General features: G+C 33.0%; 2 protein-coding genes across 2 annotated transcripts in view; one reads left to right on the top strand and one right to left on the bottom strand.

Annotated features, from left to right (window-relative positions):
• The window catches only part of Fgf7 (fibroblast growth factor 7), a 70,457-nt gene extending 57,227 nt beyond the window's left edge, over positions 1 to 13,230 (top strand). Inside the window, exons 3-4 of the mRNA XM_020152955.2 lie at positions 8,383 to 8,486; positions 9,550 to 13,230. Of these exons, the coding sequence (XP_020008544.1) occupies positions 8,383 to 8,486; positions 9,550 to 9,744 (299 nt within the window). The 3' untranslated portion in view covers positions 9,745 to 13,230. The remainder of the gene's footprint in view (positions 1 to 8,382; positions 8,487 to 9,549) is intronic.
• Positions 1 to 21,608, bottom strand: part of Fam227b (family with sequence similarity 227 member B) — a 216,960-nt gene that overhangs the window by 142,556 nt on the left and 52,796 nt on the right. The gene's annotated exons all lie outside the window — the stretch shown is intronic.

Below are 21,608 nucleotides of genomic sequence, written 5' to 3' on the forward strand. Positions count from 1 at the left end.
GGAAATCATGCTCTATCATTTCTGATGCTATAGCATTTATATTTTTATTTATATTCAGTTAATATACTTTTAATTTTGCACATACTACAGAGAGTATGTTAAATTTTATTTACAAATCATGATTTTACATAATTAATTTAAAGAAAATAAAGAGGCTTTCATCATTTGTTACAGAGGGACATTAGCATTTGACTTTATATATAAAATACAACCTACTGTATTTAAACAAACTATAATACATCCTTGAAAAGTAAACCAATATAAAACAAAATTTTATTATTCATAGGTACACCTTTTATTATATTCAAGCCATAAAATAATGAGAGACTAAAATATTCTTAATGAAGGTCGTGAAGTTGTATTACTACATAACAAGTTTATGGTCTGTATCAAGGAAAATAAAGAATAATGTTCTGCCTTAGGCTATCTGTCTCAGTCCAGTTCTTGCTGTGATGCTGATTTTAAGTAAATAATACAGCTAGCTGGTGAAGAGCTGGAATTCATGCCGTATGAGGAAGGGCCAAAGAAACTATGGATGATGGTGAGCATGATTGATATCTTCACCTTTCTGAAGACTATGTAGAAATGGATTGATTTATTCTGCATAGATTCAGAGGAAATAGCCAAGAACAATTAGTGATACCTAGAATCAGAGGTACTTATAAGTATAATAAACCACTTGAGAATTGTTAACATATAATAAGCTAATGTGGGTATATAGCTGACAGATAAATCAATGAAATAAGGCGACAGTAAAAGAGATGTGTTGTCCCATTAAGAAAGGGAATGGAATATTTAAAAACTAAGGTTGAAAAACTGGATAGGTATTTGCAAGAATAACATATTAGTTTAGGGTATCATCGTATCATGTATTACTGAATTAAAATTCAAATTATAAAAATTGGACTAAAATAAGATTTCAGAGGACGGGATGAAAATGACTTTTAAGCATAAGTATAATTAATTGTTAAAATATCTACAGATAAGGTTAAACAAAAATTAATCTTTTTTTAATTGACATGGAGTCTTATTATGTTGTCATGGCTGGCCTTGAACTTGTGATCCTCCTGACTCAGCCTACCTAGCAGCAAAGATTACAGGCATATGCCACTAATTCCAGGTCAAGTATTAATCATTTTTGAGTAAATTAATGCAGCAGGGTAGCATTAGTGAAAGAGTGGCAGTTGGGAATAAAATAATGAATGGCAAGTGTCAAAGAGTGCATAGAAGAGTCATGACTATTGCAAAACCACTTGGATTTGATATAACTGGGAGGTCACTGATTATCTTGACAAAGAAAACCAATTAATGGATTAGAAATTGGGATACAAGAGTGAAATTAAAAATTGGGCTGACTTAGGCAATATGTTCACAAAATTGAGTAGTGATGGAAAGGAGCCAAGGCAGTCTTTTAAAAAGATTTCAGTAACAGCGGGAGCGTATAGACTATGAAAATTTCAAGAGCTTACAAATATATTTAAAACTTCAAAATTAAGACATTGACAGAAAAATTTGGAAAAAGTGAAAATAGATATTGGCAAATAATTAGCAATAAAACATGCCATTAGGCAAGCTTCATTATTAAATTTAATAATTTTATAGCATTTGAAAAATTTGACAATATTTCTCACTTTGTAAGAATTCTCAAGAATGTACAATATCTGCAGAAAGTTTATAGCAAAGGGTAAGTTCAATTATTTACATTAGGTCAAATAATCTCAAAAGAAAAATTATATAAAACTTTATAATAGTGCTGGGAGCCATGATAAGGCAGGGACTTGAAGGACTGAGTAGCTCCCTTCCCCTATTATCCCCACAGGAAAGGTCTACCTTCACAGACAAAAACCAAACAATAACAAATAAAGTGCCCGTAATCTTGTCTTCTCTCTTTAAAAAAATCTTTATAAAATATTGTATTTGTTGGGTAAGATCGATGTAATAAATATGATTGATGTGTGTAGGGTACTCTCAGGTGATAACAGTATCTAGATTCTATTAAAAGCTTTAAACATCTCTGATTGAGAAAATAAATGAAAAAAGGGATTCCTGTGATCAAAAGTCAGAAAAGAGGTACTGAAGAGGTCCATAAAAGGCAGGGGAGATGACCAAGTCAAGCATCAAGTGCTTTTTAAAGGCAGTTCTTTTGAATTTACTGTAGCAAATACATACACACATATTTAATAATTGAAGAAATTACATGAGAGATATGTCAAAAATATAACACTGAGATACAGAATTTTGTGTCAAAAATGCAGTGCTTATTTAGAAAAATTCTTTGCTATGCTTGCAACAGTGTTAGCGTACATAAAACAGCAGTATAAATACATTCTTTAGATTTATTCTTTAATCGAAGCCATACTAAAGTAAACAAGTAACCAACGTGATCAAACATGAATGTTTTACACAGTTTACTATTTACTTATATAATTTAATTATAATTTTCAGCTTATTTAAAATACTATTAAGAAATTTTGTAGACATTTTGGAACACATTGAACATTTCTGTATGCATTTGCATGGAGTTTCTATTTATAAGCCCATGTATGTAAAGGCTTATAAACAGCCAAAGATATTAATCCCACAAGCAAAAGGGACTTACAACATAACAGTTAAATTGCAACTGAATACACCAAGAGAAATGAAATAAATTTAGAAAAGCTGTTTTCAAAGTTTTTTAGTCTTGAGACCAGTTTACACTCTCAACGATTGAGGATCATAAAGATCTTTTATATATGTGGGCTATAACTGCTTAAGTTTAATTAATTATAAATTTAAACTATGACATATTGAAAACATTTATCAGCTTTAAAAAAATAATAAAATAACTCTTTATAGGTCAAAGTGAACACCGATAATATTAGTATAGTACAGTTCTAGTTGTTCTCTCCCCTACCCTACCATTCATATCCAATTAATTTCCCTGCAATGTGATTTCTAGCTCACATTTTTCAAATTTCAAACCTCCAGTGACCTTTATTGTCCTCAGCATTCAAGGATCTCCACAGTCTGGCCGTAACCCCTTTCTACACTCTCCTGTTGTCTCATTGCACTTCCCATTCCAGACAAGCTCCAGTTTCAATCTTACAAGCATGATTTTCACAGCTTTGCTTCCATGACCTTGCATATGCTATTCTTTCTCAATTGCAACACTTTCATCATTTCTACCCATGTTAGCCTTATCCATACTTAAAGATCTAATTCAAACTATTATCTATTCCTCAAATCTTCCCTTGACCACTTCAGATGTATAACACATCTTTCTTTTGAATTTTTATGAAATGTATTTTCCATCCTGTTATTTTTTAACAATGGGTGTGTATTACTGGATATCATTCTTTTTTTGTCTGTAGAAAGAGAAAATACTATCTGAATTTCAATACACATTTTATTAATATGGATAAAATTGGACATTTTGATGACATCATATTTAAAGTCACCAGATCAAGTTTCTAAAATAATACTGGATCTCATGTCCCATCCCTAAACACCTCAGCCATGCTATACACTTACAAATGTAATAGTGTATTGTATAGAGTACTTGTATTCCTACACTTTCCTAAGTATGTTTGTATAACTTTATTCCTCATACTTGTTCATATTCACAGAAAGGAATCATTCATTTTATAAACAGATCATAATCCACCACCAAAGACATTATTAATAGCAATTAATAACAAATCACATGTATCCTACATAACTTGGACAAGAGTAAACTATTAAAATTGTTGTACAACATTTAACTAGCAAACACAAGGCCCCAGTTCAAAACACAGCACCACCAAAACAACATCGGAACAAACACCTCCTTTACACTCAATCATATAATATATTATTAATTTAACTCTATGTTGTATTTGAAAACATTGACTTTGTTTTTAGAACAGTTTTAGATTTACAAAAATTGACCAGATAATAAAGTTCACAGCTACCACCCCCTTTTCGCCCCATAGTCCATTATTAACATCTTGAATGGATGTGGTACATTTGCTATAATGATTTTGGACACATATTGTTAACTGAAGTTCATAGTTTACAGTAAAGTTCACTCTTTTTCTTGGACAGTTCTGAGTTCTGACAGATACATAGTATAATTATTTGTTGCTATACAATATTATGCACAATAGCTTCACTGATTTAAAAATCCCCTGTCATTCACCTTTTCCTCCTGTTTTTCTTCCCAATCTCTTGGTAACACTTGGTCTCTTTTTATAGATTCTTCCAAAATGTTTTACAAATGGAATTTATATATAGCCTTTTCAGTCTGGCTTCTTTCCTTTAGCAGCATGCATTTAAGCTTTCTCTACGTCTTTTGTAGCTTAATAGCTCGTTAAAAATACACATAAAAACCAATGTATGAACGTATCAGTTTGTCCACAGTTTGTTTACCAATTCACCTATTGAACACCTTGGTTACCTCTAAGTTTTAGCAATTGTAAATAAAGCTGATATAAACTTTCATGTTCAAATTTTTGTGTGAAAATAAGTTTTCTTCTCAACAGAGTAAACACCTGGGACATGACTGCTGAAAACACTATTGGTAATAAAAACAAGGCATTGGCATCAATTTCCAAAATGCAAGATTAGGGAAACGTTTACATTCTGGAAGTTAGTATTGAAAAAATTTAAAAAGAAATAGCAATTTACTTTTTTTTTGGGACAGGATATTGATATATAGCTCAATCTGGCCTTGAACTCAAAATCTTTCTACTTTTACCTCCCAAATGCTGGGATTACAGGCATGTTCTATGTTGCTCAGCCAGTAATACCAATTTATCCCAAGGTTCCTTACTTCTCACTCCAGATGTGGTACAAATTTAAATTTTAATCAGGCAAAAAGGTTTAGATGAATTCGTGATTGACTGAATGACAGGAAAAAATGAGGGAAGACATTTAGGGCATATTCCTTAGTTTGTAAGAATGACATCCTGAACAATGAATTTATACTATTGATAGTATTGTTAACAAGGCTAAATAGTCACTGTGCTTTACATAATTAGCTCATTTTCATTTTCTTTTGCATGAGTCTCTCTCTTTCTGTCTCTCTCTCTGCCATTTTGTTGCCATAGTCATTACCTCACTGAGAATAAATTTACTTTGAGTACTATTTACATGTACAAGCTTCTCTTAAACAGAAACAGGGGTCCGTTTGTCTTATATAGGTAAAGAAACCAAGTTTAATAAACTTATGCTGGTAACTACATTAATATCTGCACATTGTATTTCTTATATTTTATTTTCTGACAACTCCCTGGTACCTGTTTGTGTGTGTGTGTGTGTGTGTGTGTGTGTATGGAGGGCAGAATTTCAGAAGTTTACATGCTAACAGATGCTTGTGGACACTGAAAAGAACATTTTTCTCATTCTGTACCCAAACAAGACAGGAATACTGTTAATTTCTTCATTTCTGGGCTTTCTTGATTTAAAAGGGACATAGCACACAGAGCAAAACAACTAGAAAATCAGGAGTGCTAGGATTTTTATTCTACTTAATGTTACCAGCACTATATAATGTTAACCTAAGCAAATGACTTTTATATATGCTTAATTCCTAGTGTGAAAGAATATTTTAATATGTCAGGCAATTAAGAATATAGGAACTTAGACATTTTCAAGTCTGTTCTCATAGAGGTTAAAAGTAGAATCTTTACAAAGATTCTTTTTCAAATATTTTGAATCCATAGCTCTGATATATGGAGGGATATGACTAACAACGTTTATCGCCTGCAGGGTATAAATTGCAATGAAGAAATGGTGGGCAATACACAGGCAGGGGATAGAGGAAAAGCTTTTTGGCATAGGGCAATATGAGCATGTTATCATGATTGGGCCTAAAAGAGAAGGAGTTCACACATAATGGTAACAATGACTTTATCATTCACCAGTGATATTTTGCAGACAATTGTTCAGTAAAAGAAACTGTTCAGCAATTGTTCAGTAAAAGAAAAGCCAAACAGACTCTGTTTTCTAACAACAATTGATCATGAAAGATACCCTTAACATTTCCATCAGCATTCTGCTTTCTATCTAAGGAAAATATAATATTGAACAAAGGGAAGTATGGCAGGAGTAAAGGGACTCGAATGAAAATATGTTGAATTCATAAAATGTTACAATGGTAAGAAATTAAATATATCATACATTCTTAAATAGATTTACTCAGATTTGAAGGTATGGCAAATATACTGAATCAAATATTTGTATTTCTTCACTATTTCTTATTGCATTAGTATAAATTTAACCTAATGGGATTCTGCTGCATGCTATGTTATTTCCCTTTGTTCTTTCTTTAATGAAGGTGAAGAACAGGTACGGTTACCAGGAAACAGTCTCTAAGAGATTAGAGCTTGTCTGTGATTGAGCCAGGCATAGAGCTATCTTTCAGTAAAGGCCTGTTGAATGCTGTGGGAACGCACAGCATCATAATCTGAAATGTGCTTGTAAATGATTAGTAACGTTTTCTGTATTCTGTGTTCTCCCAAAAGCTTTCTTATCTTTTAATGAAGACACAGAAATGCTTAGTATTTCTATTAGATTTTAATTTCTGGAGTTCAAAAACCAGGAGTACTTTTCTTTTTCTTTTTCTTTTTTTTTGGTGGTTCTGGTGATTGAACTCAGGGTCTTATGCTTGCTAGGCAAGTGCTCTACCACTTGAGCCATGACCCCAGTCCTATTTTTCTTCATTTATATTCTAAAGCACAGTAGGGTTCTATGCATTTGACAATACCCCCAATTTCTACTGAGTAGCCATGAAACTCTCAACCAGATGAACTCTAACCAGTGCTATGTCTAGTATATGGAGAAGAGGGCTTCTGTTTGCAACATACATATGAAGTAGATGACAAGACTAGCTAGGTTACATTAAATCCCATGACATGAGTAGTGATCTTGTTATCGAGACAGAAAAACTGAAACAAAAAAGATTAAGAGCTGAACTAGGAGTATGGACTAAAAAACCATTTTCCTTTAATTATGTGAATATTAAGGAAAACAACTTTTGGAGATAATTTTCTTTGTATTGTGTTAGGCACAGGTAAGGGAATGTTTCTGGGCTGTGCTTTCATGTAGAAAGTATAATTAGTGACAAGTTATATCCTATGTCATTTTAAATTTTTTCTTGTAATCTACTGTATTTATTATGTCATTAAAATACAATATTTCAGGAAGATATAAAGGTCATGTTCAGTTGCTCAAGCCTGTCATCCTAGCTATTGGGGAGGCAGAGATTGGGAGGATCATGGTTCAAGGCTAGTCCATACATAGCTGTGGGAGGGGAGTGGGGATTGAGAGACCCCCATCTCAACCAATAAAAAGCTGGGCACTGTGGTTTCACACCTATCAGCTGAGCTATGTGGGAAGTATAAATAGTAGGATCAAAGTCTAGGCCTGTCTAGGCATAAAGCAAGACCATATCTCAAAAGTAGTTATTAAAGTAAAAAGGGCTAGGGGAGTGACTCAAGTGGTAGAGCACCTGCCTAGCAAGCACAAGTCCCTGAGTTCAATCCACAGTACTGCCAAAAACAAAAAAGAAAGATACATATAATAAAAGAGAATAGTAGATTAACATTCTTATGAGCATATTTTTAAGAACAATTTCACAGATTTAAAAATTAATTAGAAAGATATAAAATTAATTATAAAATTTTATATGCACAGGATTTATAATTTTGCTCTAAAGAGTCTTTTCATGCATTAAAAACCACTTAGCTTAAAACATTTAATCTTTTTTTAAGGCACTAGGCTCTGTTTACCATTATTTATAATTGTTTTAATCGGAATTTCATTCATTTTCAGTATAGTCAATAACTATGCAATCAGCAATAATTTTTTTTAGTAAAAGTATAACCTTATATACTTTATAATATCACATAATGATTAACAGCAAAATTATCTGGGTGGGTTCAAATTCCAGTTTTGCCACTTCCAGCCAAAGGATTGGGCAAATTACTTAACTTTGTGTGCTTCAGTTCCCTGTTATGTGAAATGGAAATTGCAGAGTACCTGACTCACAGTCTGTGGTGATGAGTAGGTGAAGTAATACATAGGAGCAATGAACAATCCTCGGCATTGAGTATGAGGTCAATAGATATTATTGCCATTATTCTTATGGTAAATTAGAAGTGAAGTCCTAGAGAGCAAATCCGAATATGTAGCTATTTCTTTTGATACAGATATCTTTTTCTACAAAATAAAAGCACTTCTTGTGTTTAGTGACTATTGTGGTGTTTGTGTGTGTATGTTAAGAGTAGGAAGTTTTGTGCTGTGTAAATAATCCCATCAATAATTTTAACAGCTTGCAGAGGAAACAAATAAGAACAAATGGCCATTCTTGGATAATTTACATCTGAGTGAATAACAGATATATCTGTCTGTGATTATTTGCAGATATCATGGAAATCAGGACAGTGGCAGTTGGAATTGTGGCAATCAAAGGGGTTGAAAGTGAATACTACCTTGCAATGAACAAGGAAGGAAAACTCTATGCAAAGGTATTAATCATTGACAGCCTAGAGTTATTTTTCAAATTTATTTTTGTCAAAAATATTTTGCCTTTCTAAAAAGCAAATATGGAATTAATTTCTCTCCAATGGTATAACTTAGTGATTTCATTAAAACACTTTATACTCAAGTATTAAGAAGAAGTTTTCTGTGACCTTGGACAGATTGCTTAAGCTATCTGGACTTGGGTTTCTTCATGTGTAAAATTAGTTGGAAAGCTGACCTCTCAGGATCCTTACAGCTCCACACTCCCATGTGCATTTTAGATACTTGAAATCTAAAATTCCCATCTGTTAGTATTAAAGCTCTTTTTGTTAAAGTTCACCCAATTTGCACATTGCTGACCTGAAAATTTTAGAAAAAAATCCTGAAGTGTTCAGTTCATTTATCAACATAAATCTAACAGTTACAGGCTTTGAACTATAAGTGTTCACATTGTTTCCACTTTATTACAATGTGAAATATGTAACAGTTCATCCCACTATCATAAAGTATAATTGACTTTCCTTTGAATTCCTATAGCTCAGCATGATGGCTGGCACAGGAAAATTAAATTACATAATAATATGTAACTGAATGAATGGTTGCACGGATGAGCAAATAAGTTAATCTTTCATTTTTCACTACCATTGAAGGAAATTCAACAATAAATGAAGAAAAGTTTGTGGAATAGTTCTCTCACCTGATAGAGGCAGAGGCTACACTTACTACACAAAATTTCTAGCAACCAGTTAGCGAGTAAGTGACTTGGCATGGCAAAGGTGAAATAGGTCCTAATATTATAGAACAGTAGAAATGGACTGCCAAAAGTGACATTTTCAAGGCAATGCTGCATACCTAAATCTGTATTATGCTACCTTTTTAATTTTATTTTAAACTTAAGATATATTTTGAAAAAATATAAAGACACATCTAATAAACTATATTAGGCCTACTCAATCTAAGGTTTAAAAAAGTTATATATGCTTCAATTTCCCAAAATATTATCTGCTTTCTCTCAGTTTAATTGAACGCCTCTAAAACTCACTGGAATAATGTTTGTTGTTTCAACAGAAAGAATGCAATGAAGATTGCAACTTCAAAGAATTAATTCTGGAAAACCATTACAACACATATGCATCAGCTAAATGGACACACAGTGGAGGAGAAATGTTTGTTGCCTTAAATCAAAAAGGGGTTCCTGTAAGAGGGAAAAAAACGAAGAAAGAACAAAAAACAGCCCACTTTCTTCCTATGGCAATAACCTAACCATGTATGGTATATGAGAGACCAGTTTCAGCAGGGCGATTTCTTTAAGTGGACTGTTTTCTTTCTTTTTTTTTTTAAAAGTAACCAAGAAAGGCTGGAAAACTACTGAAAAACTGATCAAGCTGGACTTGCGCATTTTTGTTTATTTTAAGAGACTGCATTAAAGAAAGATTTGAGAAATATACACAAAAATCAGATTTAGTAACTAAAAGTTGTAAAAAGTTGTAAAACTGATTGTACAATCATGGTGTTAGTAATGTTTTTTCTTAAGTTAATTTACCCTGAAGAGTATGTTAGATTTGATTATCTGATAATGATTATTTAAATATTCCTATCTGCTTATAAAATGGCTGCTATAATAATAATAATATGCAGATGGTGTTATATATGATATGTCAGACCTAAAGGCTGCTGGAATGATTTGTCAGATAATCAAGCCAATACTAACTATGGAAGATGAGCAGTATTTGAAATGCTTTCCAGTGGAAAACTATTATATGCTTAAACTCCAATCAGAAAATAAGGAATATTCTAAAATAGCCTATTATGGAATTGAATCAAATAGGTAGTTTCATAAAATTAAAGGCTTAGAACATGTTTATATCTACTAACAAGGAAAAAAATTTCGAATGCTGCTCAAATTGAAAGGGTATTGCTAAAAGGATGTTTAAAAAATTCTTGTACATAAAATAGCAATAATGATGATAATACTGTACTTCATCTCACTTGCCACAAAATGACACTTAATAACCTCTAAAAGTAAAATTCAGAAATCTTTAAGTTTTTTTAAGTAATATAATCTGTCTTTTATATAATTCATATTTGGGAATATGGCTTTTAATTATGTTCTTCCCACAAATAATCATGCTTTTTTTCCTGTGGTTACAGCATTAAACTCTATTTTAAGTTGTATTTGAACTTTATTGTTTTGTTATTTAAGTTTATGTTATTTATAAAAAAATCTTAATAAGCTGTATCTGTTTCATATGCCTTTAATTTTAAAGGAATAACAAAACCGTCTGGCCAAACAGCAATTTCCCCTCCCCCCTGTGACCAATACCAAGTCTAGTACACAGTACTTGGGCCAGCAAATCCTGGATCACAGACAAAAATGACAGCCGGCAGCAAGGCTTACAATAGATGTCTCACAGAGAACAACACAAATATGTAAAAAATGTTTTGCCAAAATACTCTTGCCAATTAAATTGCATCATATAAGTAAAATCACTCCAGATAAAAGAAGTTGCAGAATTTTAAAGTTAGAATATATTTGAATGTATGAGTAGAAAAGTTTCATATTTTAAAATTAAGTGAACTTAAAGGCACTAATTCTCTAATCTCTACAAATATCTTTTACACAAAAGATGGCAGTACTGAAAGTTATTTTTCTGCTAAATGGCAAGAGCACAATGGCCCAATTAGGGGATTTAGTTAGGAATACCAGGGAGGCTGAGATCAGGCCACAGACGGCAGGCTTCTTATAAAGATGAATATCCACTTCAAAATTCTTCCATTAGCAAATGTTGGTAGCACATTACATATTCAACAACCAGATGTCAACATTTATCTAAATTAAGTTGTTGTATGCTAATTATTGTGGTTTTAATTTCAAATGTTTGCCATTCAAGTCTCTTTACATTATATAAAATATTATTTGGTGATAGAGTTATAGGTAAGATTTACATGAAAAGGCTTTGTCAACAGAAACAACTCAGTCATTTGATTTTCTTGTTGTTCACCTACATGACCAGGCTATAGGAAGATAGGAAGAATTGCCCTTTCTCAGAACACTTTGGAGAGATGCCATAAATGGTATTCTGAACTATTATCTGATTGAAGGATATAGTTAGTCCAGATTTTTAGACCAGGCATCTGTGACTGAGTCTTGTGAGTGTATGTAGGGTAGAAGGGGGCTTGTATTTTTCATATTTGTTTCTTTAGTGCCTAGCAGAGGGCTTACCCATAATCAGTTCTCTATATGAATTCATTCAATGTTTGAATAGCAAAGAAAATCTATACTGAAACTAATCTAATTTCAAAAAGTTGGGGCCAAACATGATTATAAAAATAGCATACATATATATATATATATATATATATGTATAAAATGAGTTTTAGTTATCATCAAATTATAGTTACTATCAAGTTACCATCAGATTATTCAGTTTGAATTAGGCAAAATCAACACTTAGAGGCAAAACTGATCATCTACAAAATCATTCTAGAAACATTTACTTTTAATTCTTATTCTTGTCCTGTTTTTACACTCGTCGTGCAAATTTTAGAAAATAAAATATGCTCTAGTTATATACATATAGAATTCTAGAACCTTAAAACTCTATGAGGCTTTCATACTTATTCATTTTTAGATCAGGAAATTGAGGTTTTGATATACTCAAGGTCATGTAGCTGGGTAGACACAGAACTGACACAAGAATCTAGATCACTTAGGGTATGCTTTTTACTCTTAAGATTATTATTTTTATTAGCTACCTTTATTTAAAATTGGAAAGTATTATGAAAAAAAATCTTTTTATGTTATTAAAAGAGAAAATTAGAAAAATACATAGGTTTCCAATAATTATGAAGGAAAAAACTAAACAAATATGAAATGTTAACAAAATTAATAAAAAGTTACTTTTAATGCAATAAGTGAAATCAAACATTTTAACATAGATAAGCCATAATATAAATTGTCAGTCTTTGAGTTGGTTATAAATCCACTTTATAACCAACAGAAGAGAAGGGAAGCTGGAGATAAGTTCTTAACAATGTCTATCTTGTAGAAGTTGCACTCTGTTCTTCAGAGTGCCAAAGAAGATAAAGATTGACCAGCTGTAGTAAAAGCAATTCTGTAACCACAAATGCCCTGAAGTTGTAACTCTCACAACTTTCTATTGAAATACTTACAACAGAGGTATAGAATGAGACTCTAGGGAATAATGTAAAGGTTGTCCACCAAAGACAGAAATTTCTTGAAAATCTTTTCTCTTAAAACTCAAGCAATTTTTGCATATTACTCCAATATACATTTGTGTTTGCTTTAATACAAAACAACTCCAATTAACACCAGTGAGAAAAACTGATGCTTCACAGGGATATACAAGGTTTATGTAAGGCTTCATTTGCACATCCAGTCCACTGTCACCTACTTGGGCATGAGGAAGATACAAGAGATAAATAAGACAGGGCTGAAGAAAAACAAAACTTAATCTAACATCACTGTGTACAGGAGTGATATTAAAAGCATTTAACAACCAGTATGGGTGATTACTGGCCAATGTGAATGTACCATTGATCCATCAGAATGGATGCAGGCCACTATGATTAACTGTGGATACCAGATGATTATTAGCTGTGACCATTTCTATGATCATCTTAAAACAGTTTTTTTTGAAAATATATATTAATTTGTTTCTCTGGTTTGAGTTATTAACATGTATCTTAATATGAAATAGTTAATTAAAACTTCTATTATTGTTTCAACATTGTTATCAAGCTACTCTTTATTGTACTTTTTTTATTCTACTATATTTATTCAACAAAGCTGCTGCCTTCAACAAAAATAACATCCTTTCAAGTTCACACATGCCTCCCATCCATCCTCCAACTTTGAGTGGTTTGTCAAGAAAACTTACTTTCTCTTGAATTGAGGAGACTTGACAGGAAGTAAGAAATAATAAAATTGCAGTTTCTTCCCAACATTTCCCTATATTTCCCTTTTCAAATGATACCTCTTAGGCACCAGGTATTTACTCACTTGAGAAGAGACATATTTTCTTCCTTTCTCTTTCTGGTTGTTATATGATTCCATTTTCCAAATTCTCATCATTAAACTTATGAGAACCTGTACAACTTTATTTTCTTTCATATAATCAGTACTTATCTGAATAATTGAAACAGGGATGAATCATAGCATTCAACTTGAAGATGACTAGTCCTTCTCTTAATGAATTCAGCCATACATTAGTTATTGCTGTGTAACAAATGATAGCTTAATGGCTTAAAACAATGAATAGTTACTGTTTCATAGGGTTCAGAAACTTGGGCATAGGTCAGTATTTCATAAAGCTTCAATCAAGGTGTTGACCAGGAGTGTAGTCTAGCACTCGATCAGAAAGGGATCAAGCTCAGGTCTTCATTCATTGTTGGCTGGATACATCAATTCCTTACCATATGAGTCTCTCCATAGTACTGCTAACAACATGGCAGTTTAATTCCTACAGAGGATTCCTATCAGAGAAAGTGAAAGTGCCCAAAATGGAAGCCAGAGTTTAAAAAAAAAATTGATCTCAAATGAGATGTCACTTCTGTTTACACTCAAGGGGAGGTACTGCCTTCTGCAGTAAATACTAGAAGATGAGAATCACTGGAGGCCATCTCAGTACAAGTCATAAACTAAATGTTTTTAAGACTAATACCATAAACTGGGATCATATAAGGCTAGTAAGAATAATTCATGGTTTTTGGTGGTGAGCCATTCCTCAGAGAAACAGATGAAATAGGCACATTTTCTGTGGAAACATTCTTGATCCCTCTTTGATGGATACTGCATGGTTCACTCTTAGACAGGAAAATTAAGAAAATGTTTGAATGATAGTCTAAACCTTTTACTAGCCTGAGTAGTGCTTCCTTAGATCTCCTGATGTAGTTGGAAAACTGATAATGTCCCTTTGTCTCCACATGATGGAAATTTCCCTGCCTTGAGGCTCAACCTGAAAGTAATCTTCCCCTTAACTGCTCTGCCGTCAGAGAATAGATGCCAGTCAAATTTCTTCGGACCATAGAGAGTTTTGTCCTAAATGGTGGAGGTAATCAATCACAAGTTGTCCAAGACCACTTGAGCATAAGAAAACCTAAAAAGACTTGAAAGCTATTGATTTCAATGCCAGATGCATAGCCCATCAATGCCAGAAGGAATTTGTTTTCTTTTTTAGAACAATGAGTTTTAGACGTCATTTCAGCCCAGCTTCATTGGTACATTTGCTTTTTTTAAAAAATAACTTCCTAGAAAATTCTAATATAAGTTCTGCAACCAAGACCTATTTAAGTAAGTTGAAAAAAAAAAAAACAAAACAAAACCCAAAAAACCTTCCTTAGGAACCATAAATGCTTCTTTATTTTTGTCTCTTCTTTAAACACCTTGAAGAGCTCTATTACACTTCTCCCCACATCTCAGTTTTCCTACATGCCTCCATAGTTTTGCTACTCACAATTAAGGCTAAAAGGAAATGAAACACCAGGAAGAGATCCATAATTACTTTTGCACTGAAATGATTACAAAGTGCACAAAAATCCACTCCATTTCATAGTCCATTCTCAAGGAGAGCAGCCAGAATACTACTAACATGTATTTCTGATCACATAATCCCATCTGTTCAAAATTATAATCCTTTTCCATATTACACAGAATATAGTCCCAAATCCTTTTAGAGACATTATTTAATAGGCAAGATAATTACTAGAATCATACTAGGGCGAAAGCCATAGACTTGCATCAAAATTTGACAAATGAATGTATCTTTTAATATTTGCAGTAAGCATAAACTATTTAGGGCATATATATCAACTAAATTATTCCCTAATCTAATGAAATTTTTTATTACTCAGATAATTAATGGATCTGACTAAGCTAAATGAAATAGCTTCTACTTTACCCTTACTTATGTGATACAATAGTTATGGTTGTTTTAAGTTTTACAGTAATATAAACATGAACATTTGTGTCTGTCTTTGCATTTCTGATTATTTTCTTAGGATGTTTACAAGAAATGGAGTTGAAAATTTGATTTTGAGGAAGTTTTTATGGGAGTAGACAAATATTGTCTCTAATCTTTATGTTCATAAGCTTGGTCAGATTTTATTCTCTTATCACTTTTTACCTTTTAATTGACATATTAGTACTTAATTATGGAGTCCATCTTATAATTTGATGCATACATACCATGTCTAATTCCAAGTCAGGGCAATTAGCAGCATTTCTATCCCCTCAAATATTACCATTTCTACGTACCGGGAACCTTCAAATTTTGTCTCCTCTAGTTATTTTGAAACGTATAATTGATTATTGTAGACATAGTTACACTGTTGTGCTACAGAACATTAGAACTACTTCTCTAATTTGTGTTTTATTATCCACTATCCACACTCCTTTTACCTGGCCTTTCCATCCTCCAGTGATTTGTTCACTCTGCTTCTATGTAATAGACCTTTTTAAGCTTCTTCTAGTGAGTTTGATCAAGCAGTATTTGTCTTCCTGTGTTTATCTTACTTCACTTAACATAATATCCTTCAGTTATATCCATAATGCCACAAATGACAGAATTTCATACTTTGTATGGCTGAATATATTTTTTCAATATATACAACAGACTTTTTACCCATTCATCAATCAATGGGCACACCTTGGATGATTATATACCTCAGCTATCTTTGTTATTGTGTTTTTGATAATAGCTACTCTACTTGGGTGACATGATATCTCATTGTGACTTTGATTTGTATTTTCCTGATTATTAGTGAGGATGAGCATTTTTCATATAACTTGGTCATTTGTATATCTTCTTTTAAGAAATGTCTACTCAGATTTGTTGCCCATTTAAAAATAATATTATCACTTTTTTGTTGTTGAGTTCTTTGTGTTTCTTATATGCTCTGAATTCTAATCCCTTATCAGATGGACAGTTTGTAAATATTTCCTCCCATTCTATAAATTGTCTCTTAACTCTGTTGATTGTTTCCTTTGTGTGCGGAAGCTTTTTAGATTGATGTAATCCCATTTGTCTAGTTTTGCTTTTGCTCCCTATGCTTTTTAGGTCCTATCCAGAAAATCTATGCATATACCAATACCTTAAAATATTTCCTCTATGTTGTCTTCTAGTATTTTCAAAGTTTCAGAATTAACATTTAGGTCCTCAAACCATTTTGAATTGATTTTTGAATACGGTTAAAAGATGGGGTAGAATTTCATTCTTCTGTTTATGCATGTAAATTCAGTTCTCAGCACCATTTATTGAAGAGACTGTCCTTTCTCCAATATATGTTCTTAGCACCTTTGTAAAAAATAAATCAGTTGGTTGCAAATACTTGGATTAATTCCTGGGTTTTAAAAATTCTGTTCTAGTGGTCTATATGTCTGTGCTTAGGCCACTACCATGCTGTTTGGTTATTATAGCTTTGTAGTATCTCTTGAAGTTAGGCATTGTGAAGCCTTTAGCTTTGTTCTTTTTTTTTCCCCTCAAGATTGCTTTGACATTTCTTGGTGTCTTTTATAGTTCCATATAAATTTTGTCATTGTCTTTTCTAGTTCTGTAAAGAATGTCATTTGGATTTTGAAGGCGATTGCATCAAATCTGGAGATAGATTTGGGTAGTATGGACATTTTAATAATATTATTTGTTCTAATCCATGAGCATGGGAGATCTTTCAATAAGTTGTCTTGTGTTCTCTGTATTTTTTCATCAGTTCTCTATAACTTTCATTGTAGAGATCTTTTACTTCCTTGATTAAATTTCTTCCTAGGTATTTTATTTTTTATTTCTTGTAAATGGCATAGTTTTTTTTCAATCAGCTCATTATCAGTTCAAAAAATTCTATTGAGTTTTATACACTGATTTTGTATCCTGAAAATTTAGTGAATTTTTTTTATCAGTTTCAACTGCTTTTTGGTGGGCTCTTCAGGGTTTTCCACATACAAGATCATATCATCATATCATCAGGGATAACTTCACTTCTTCCTGTCCATTTTGGATGAAACTCACTTTATTTTTCTCTGGCCTAACTGCTTTAGCTAGGCTTTCAGTACTATGTTGAATAGGAGCTGTGAAAATGAATATCCTTATTTTGTTTCAGATCTTAGAGAAAAATGCTTTCAACTTTTCCCTTTTTAGCATGATGTTGACTATGTGTTTGTCATATATTGCCTTTCCCAAGTGAGATATGTTTTTTCTATATCTAATATCCTGAGGGTTTTATCATGAAGGAATGCTAAATTTTATTGAATGCATTTTTTCATCTATTGAGATGATTACTGCCCTTCAGTCTATTGATATACTATACATTTATTTATTTCATATGTTGAACCTTTCTTGCATTCCTTGGATAACTCACACTTCAAATGGTATACAATGTTCTTGATGTGTTTTTGGATTTGGTTTGCTAGTATCTTGTCAAGAAATTTTGCAGTTTTGTTTATCAGTGATGCTGATTTGTTGTCTTCTTTTTTTCCTGTGTCTCTGTCTGGTTTTGGTATCAGTATAATTCTGGCCAAAAAGAATGTGTTTGCTATAGTCCCCCACTTTTTTTGGAAATAATTTGAGAAGAACTGGTATCAGCTCCTCTTTAAATATTTTACATAATTCAGTGATGAAGCTATAAGCTTGCCCGATTTTCCTTCTTGGGACCCTTTTATTCCTGATTCAGTCCTATAGCTCATTATTTGTATGTTCAGATTTTCTATGCCTTCATGGTTTAAATTTAGTGGGTGATATATGCCCAGAAATTCATTCATTTCTTCTAGATTTTCTAAATTGCTGGCATGTAGTTGTTCATAATAGTTTCTAATGAACTCATATTTCTGTGATATCAGTTGTAAACTCCCTTTTATCTCTGATTTTCTTTATTTGGGTGTTCCCTCATTTCTTCTTGATGAGGCTGAATAAAGGTTCATTAATTTTATTTTTTCAAACAATATCTAATTAATCACTTGAATTTTTCTCAGTCTCTAGTTTCTATTTGTGCTTCAGTGTTTATAGTATTTCCCTTCTACTAATTTTGGGTTTACTTTTCTAGTTCCTTTAGTTGCATCATTAGGTTGTTTATAAGAAATCTTTCTCTTTTTTGATGGAAGTGCTTATTGCTATAAACGTCATTGTTAGTACTGCTTTGCTGTATCACTTAGGTTTTGATAGGTTTTATATCCATTTTATTTATTTAAAAAAGCTTTAAATTTTTCTTTTGATTTCTCATTCATATCATGAGATTTTCCCCCCTAATTTAATCAAATTATTTGTCTGAATTCCCTTGTATCTCATTGAGCTTCCTAAGAATCATTCTTTTGAATTCTTTATCAAGCATTTCATTAATTTTCTTTACTTTGGGGTCAGTTGCTAGAAAATTAATATGCTACTTTGGAGGCATATTACCATGCTTTTTTCATACTGACTACTGACACATATGAATAATCTATTAATAAAATTGAAAATAAGTTATATGTAGGAAGATATGTCCAGGTATGTAACCATGCCTATAATTTATTGTACATACCACTGAACTGTTATTCATTTGCCCAATATTTATGATATCTCCCTATAACAAAAAGTGTTAACGAGACACCAGTGCCCAGACAGTTTGGGAAGATGCAGACCACAAGGTGAGCTAAGCGGTTTGCGGTACTCCCACAGACAACCCTGGGCCAGATCAGCATAGCCCCCTGGACAGACTGACCCCCATCCAGGGAAAAAAGAGAAACTGAGTAATAAGCAATAACAACAAAAAAGACACATAGCAAAGAGGGCGGGGCACCCTGAGCACTGAAGAGGTGGGGAGGGGAATCCCTCACAGAACTGTAAATAAACAAGCCAGGCTGGAGAAGGCAGGAGCGGGGGCATACACCCAGCAACCAGAAGCGGGAAAGCTTGTAAAAGTGGAGGTGGGAGGAAAACTCCACATGAGAGGGGAGAAGGCCCACTTCCCATGTGAGCTGTAAATAAACATGCCAGCCTGAGAAAGCTGGTGCAGTGTCACCTTCCCCAGTGTGCTTGGAAAGGGGAAAGCTTGTAGCAGCGGCTCACGCAAAAGAGAACTCTGAGTAACCAAAGCCTGCGGGGCCAGGTGAGTGTTAAGCTCACCCCTGAGATCTGGATAAATAAAGCCTCCAGCAACAGCAGGATGACAGCAGTGGGCAGGCAAGCCAAAGCTGCAGATAGACATTCACAGAATTGTGTCCAGACTCTTTTTTTTTTCTCTCTCCCTACCTTTGATGAGACCACAACTGAACTACATCTGCATGCTGAAAAACTTACTGAAACTATACTGCATTTGAACCTGGGACACTTTGTGGGGTTTTATTGTGTTTTATGCAGTTTTGTTTTATTTTGGTTTTTCCAGTCTTAATCCCCTTTGATGAGACAACCACAAAACTACTTCTGAGGCACCATATCCAGGATTGGAGGCTGAGGGATGAACACCAAAATCATTAAAACTGAAACTTTATTGCATTTGAACTTGGAGATTTTAATTTAATATATATATATTTTCATTTATTTATTGTTTATATTTATTTTTATTTTTTAAATTTTTTTATTTTCAATCCTCTCTCTGTCTCTCTAATGCCTATTCAGCTTACGGTTGATTAGTACACTGTCTCTCCCTGTTTAAATCTTTGAAACTTTTTTTGTTTGTTTTTTTGTTTTGTTTTTTTCTACTTGTTTATTGTTTTTCCCTTTTCCTTTAACTTCTTTGCTTTCCATCTCCTCTCACCCTTCCATTCTAAATATCACCAGTGCTAATATTACAAGCTAGAACATACTTAATTGCACACAGTACAGGGACAATAACAACACCAAGGGCAATGATGGGAAGACAGAAAAAACAGGGAAACCAGTTTCCCCACAGCAAAAAATTAGTACAAGAACCAGAGGGAAATGAAGAAAACAGATACTCAGATCCAGACTCCAACAAAATGAAGATAAACTATGCCAAAGAACCCAATGAAGCCCACAAGAATAATCTAAAAGAAGAAATACTACAGGTTATCAATGAGAATTTTATAGAGATGATACTGGATATGGTCAACCAAAATGTACAGGAGACACTCAAGAAATTCCAAGACAACAAAAATAGAGAATTTGAAAAAGCAAAAGAAGAAATAAAGGAAACCATAGAAGCACTGTATAAACACCAAAGTGAAACAGAGAACACGATAAATAAAGAGATAAATGAACTCAGGACAAAAATAGACAACATCAAAGAAGAAACGACCTAGAATATGGAAAACCTCAGAAAAAAGAATGAAACAGAATTGCAAAACAAAACAGAAGACCAATCCAGCAGAATAGAACAAACAGAAGACAGAATCTCAGAACTCAAAGATGAAATGGTAATTAAAGGAAAAACTGAAGAACTATTAGTTAAACAACTCAAGACCTGTAAAAAGAAAATGCAAGAACTCACCGACACCATCAAAAGACCAAACTAGAGAATCATGGGCATTGAAGAAGGAGAAGAGGTGCAAGCACAGGGAATATGAAATATATTCAACAAAATAATAACAGAAAATTTCTCAAATCTAGAGAAAGATACTCCCATAGAGATGCAAGAGGCCTCGAGAACACCAAACAGACCAGACCAGAATAGAACTACCCCACGACATATCATCATTAAAACAAAAGTTCAGAAACTAGGGAAAGAATATTGAAGGCTATAAGAGAGAAAAAACAAATAACATACAAAGGTAAACCCATCAAAATCACAGCAGACTTCTCAAAAGAAACATTAAAAGCAAGAAGAACTTGGGGAGAGATTTTTTGGGCACTGAATGAAAATAACTTCAATCCCAGGATACTCTACCCAGCAAAACTATCATTCAAAATAGATGGAGCAATAGAAGTCTTCCATGATAAGCAGAAACTAAAACAATACGTGACCACAAAGCCACTACTACAAAAGATTCTTCAAGGGATTCTGCACACAGAAAGTGAAACCCAACATAAGCATGAAAGGACAGGCAGCACCAAACTACAGGAAAAGAAAAAGCAAGAAAGTAGAGAGTAACCTCAACTTAGGTACACACAATCAAACCTTCAAACAACTAAGACAACTAAATGACAGGAATCACCACATACCTATCAGTACTAACACTTAAT

This window comes from Castor canadensis, chromosome 2, assembly GCF_047511655.1.
Source record: "Castor canadensis chromosome 2, mCasCan1.hap1v2, whole genome shotgun sequence".
NCBI lineage: Eukaryota > Metazoa > Chordata > Mammalia > Rodentia > Castoridae > Castor > Castor canadensis.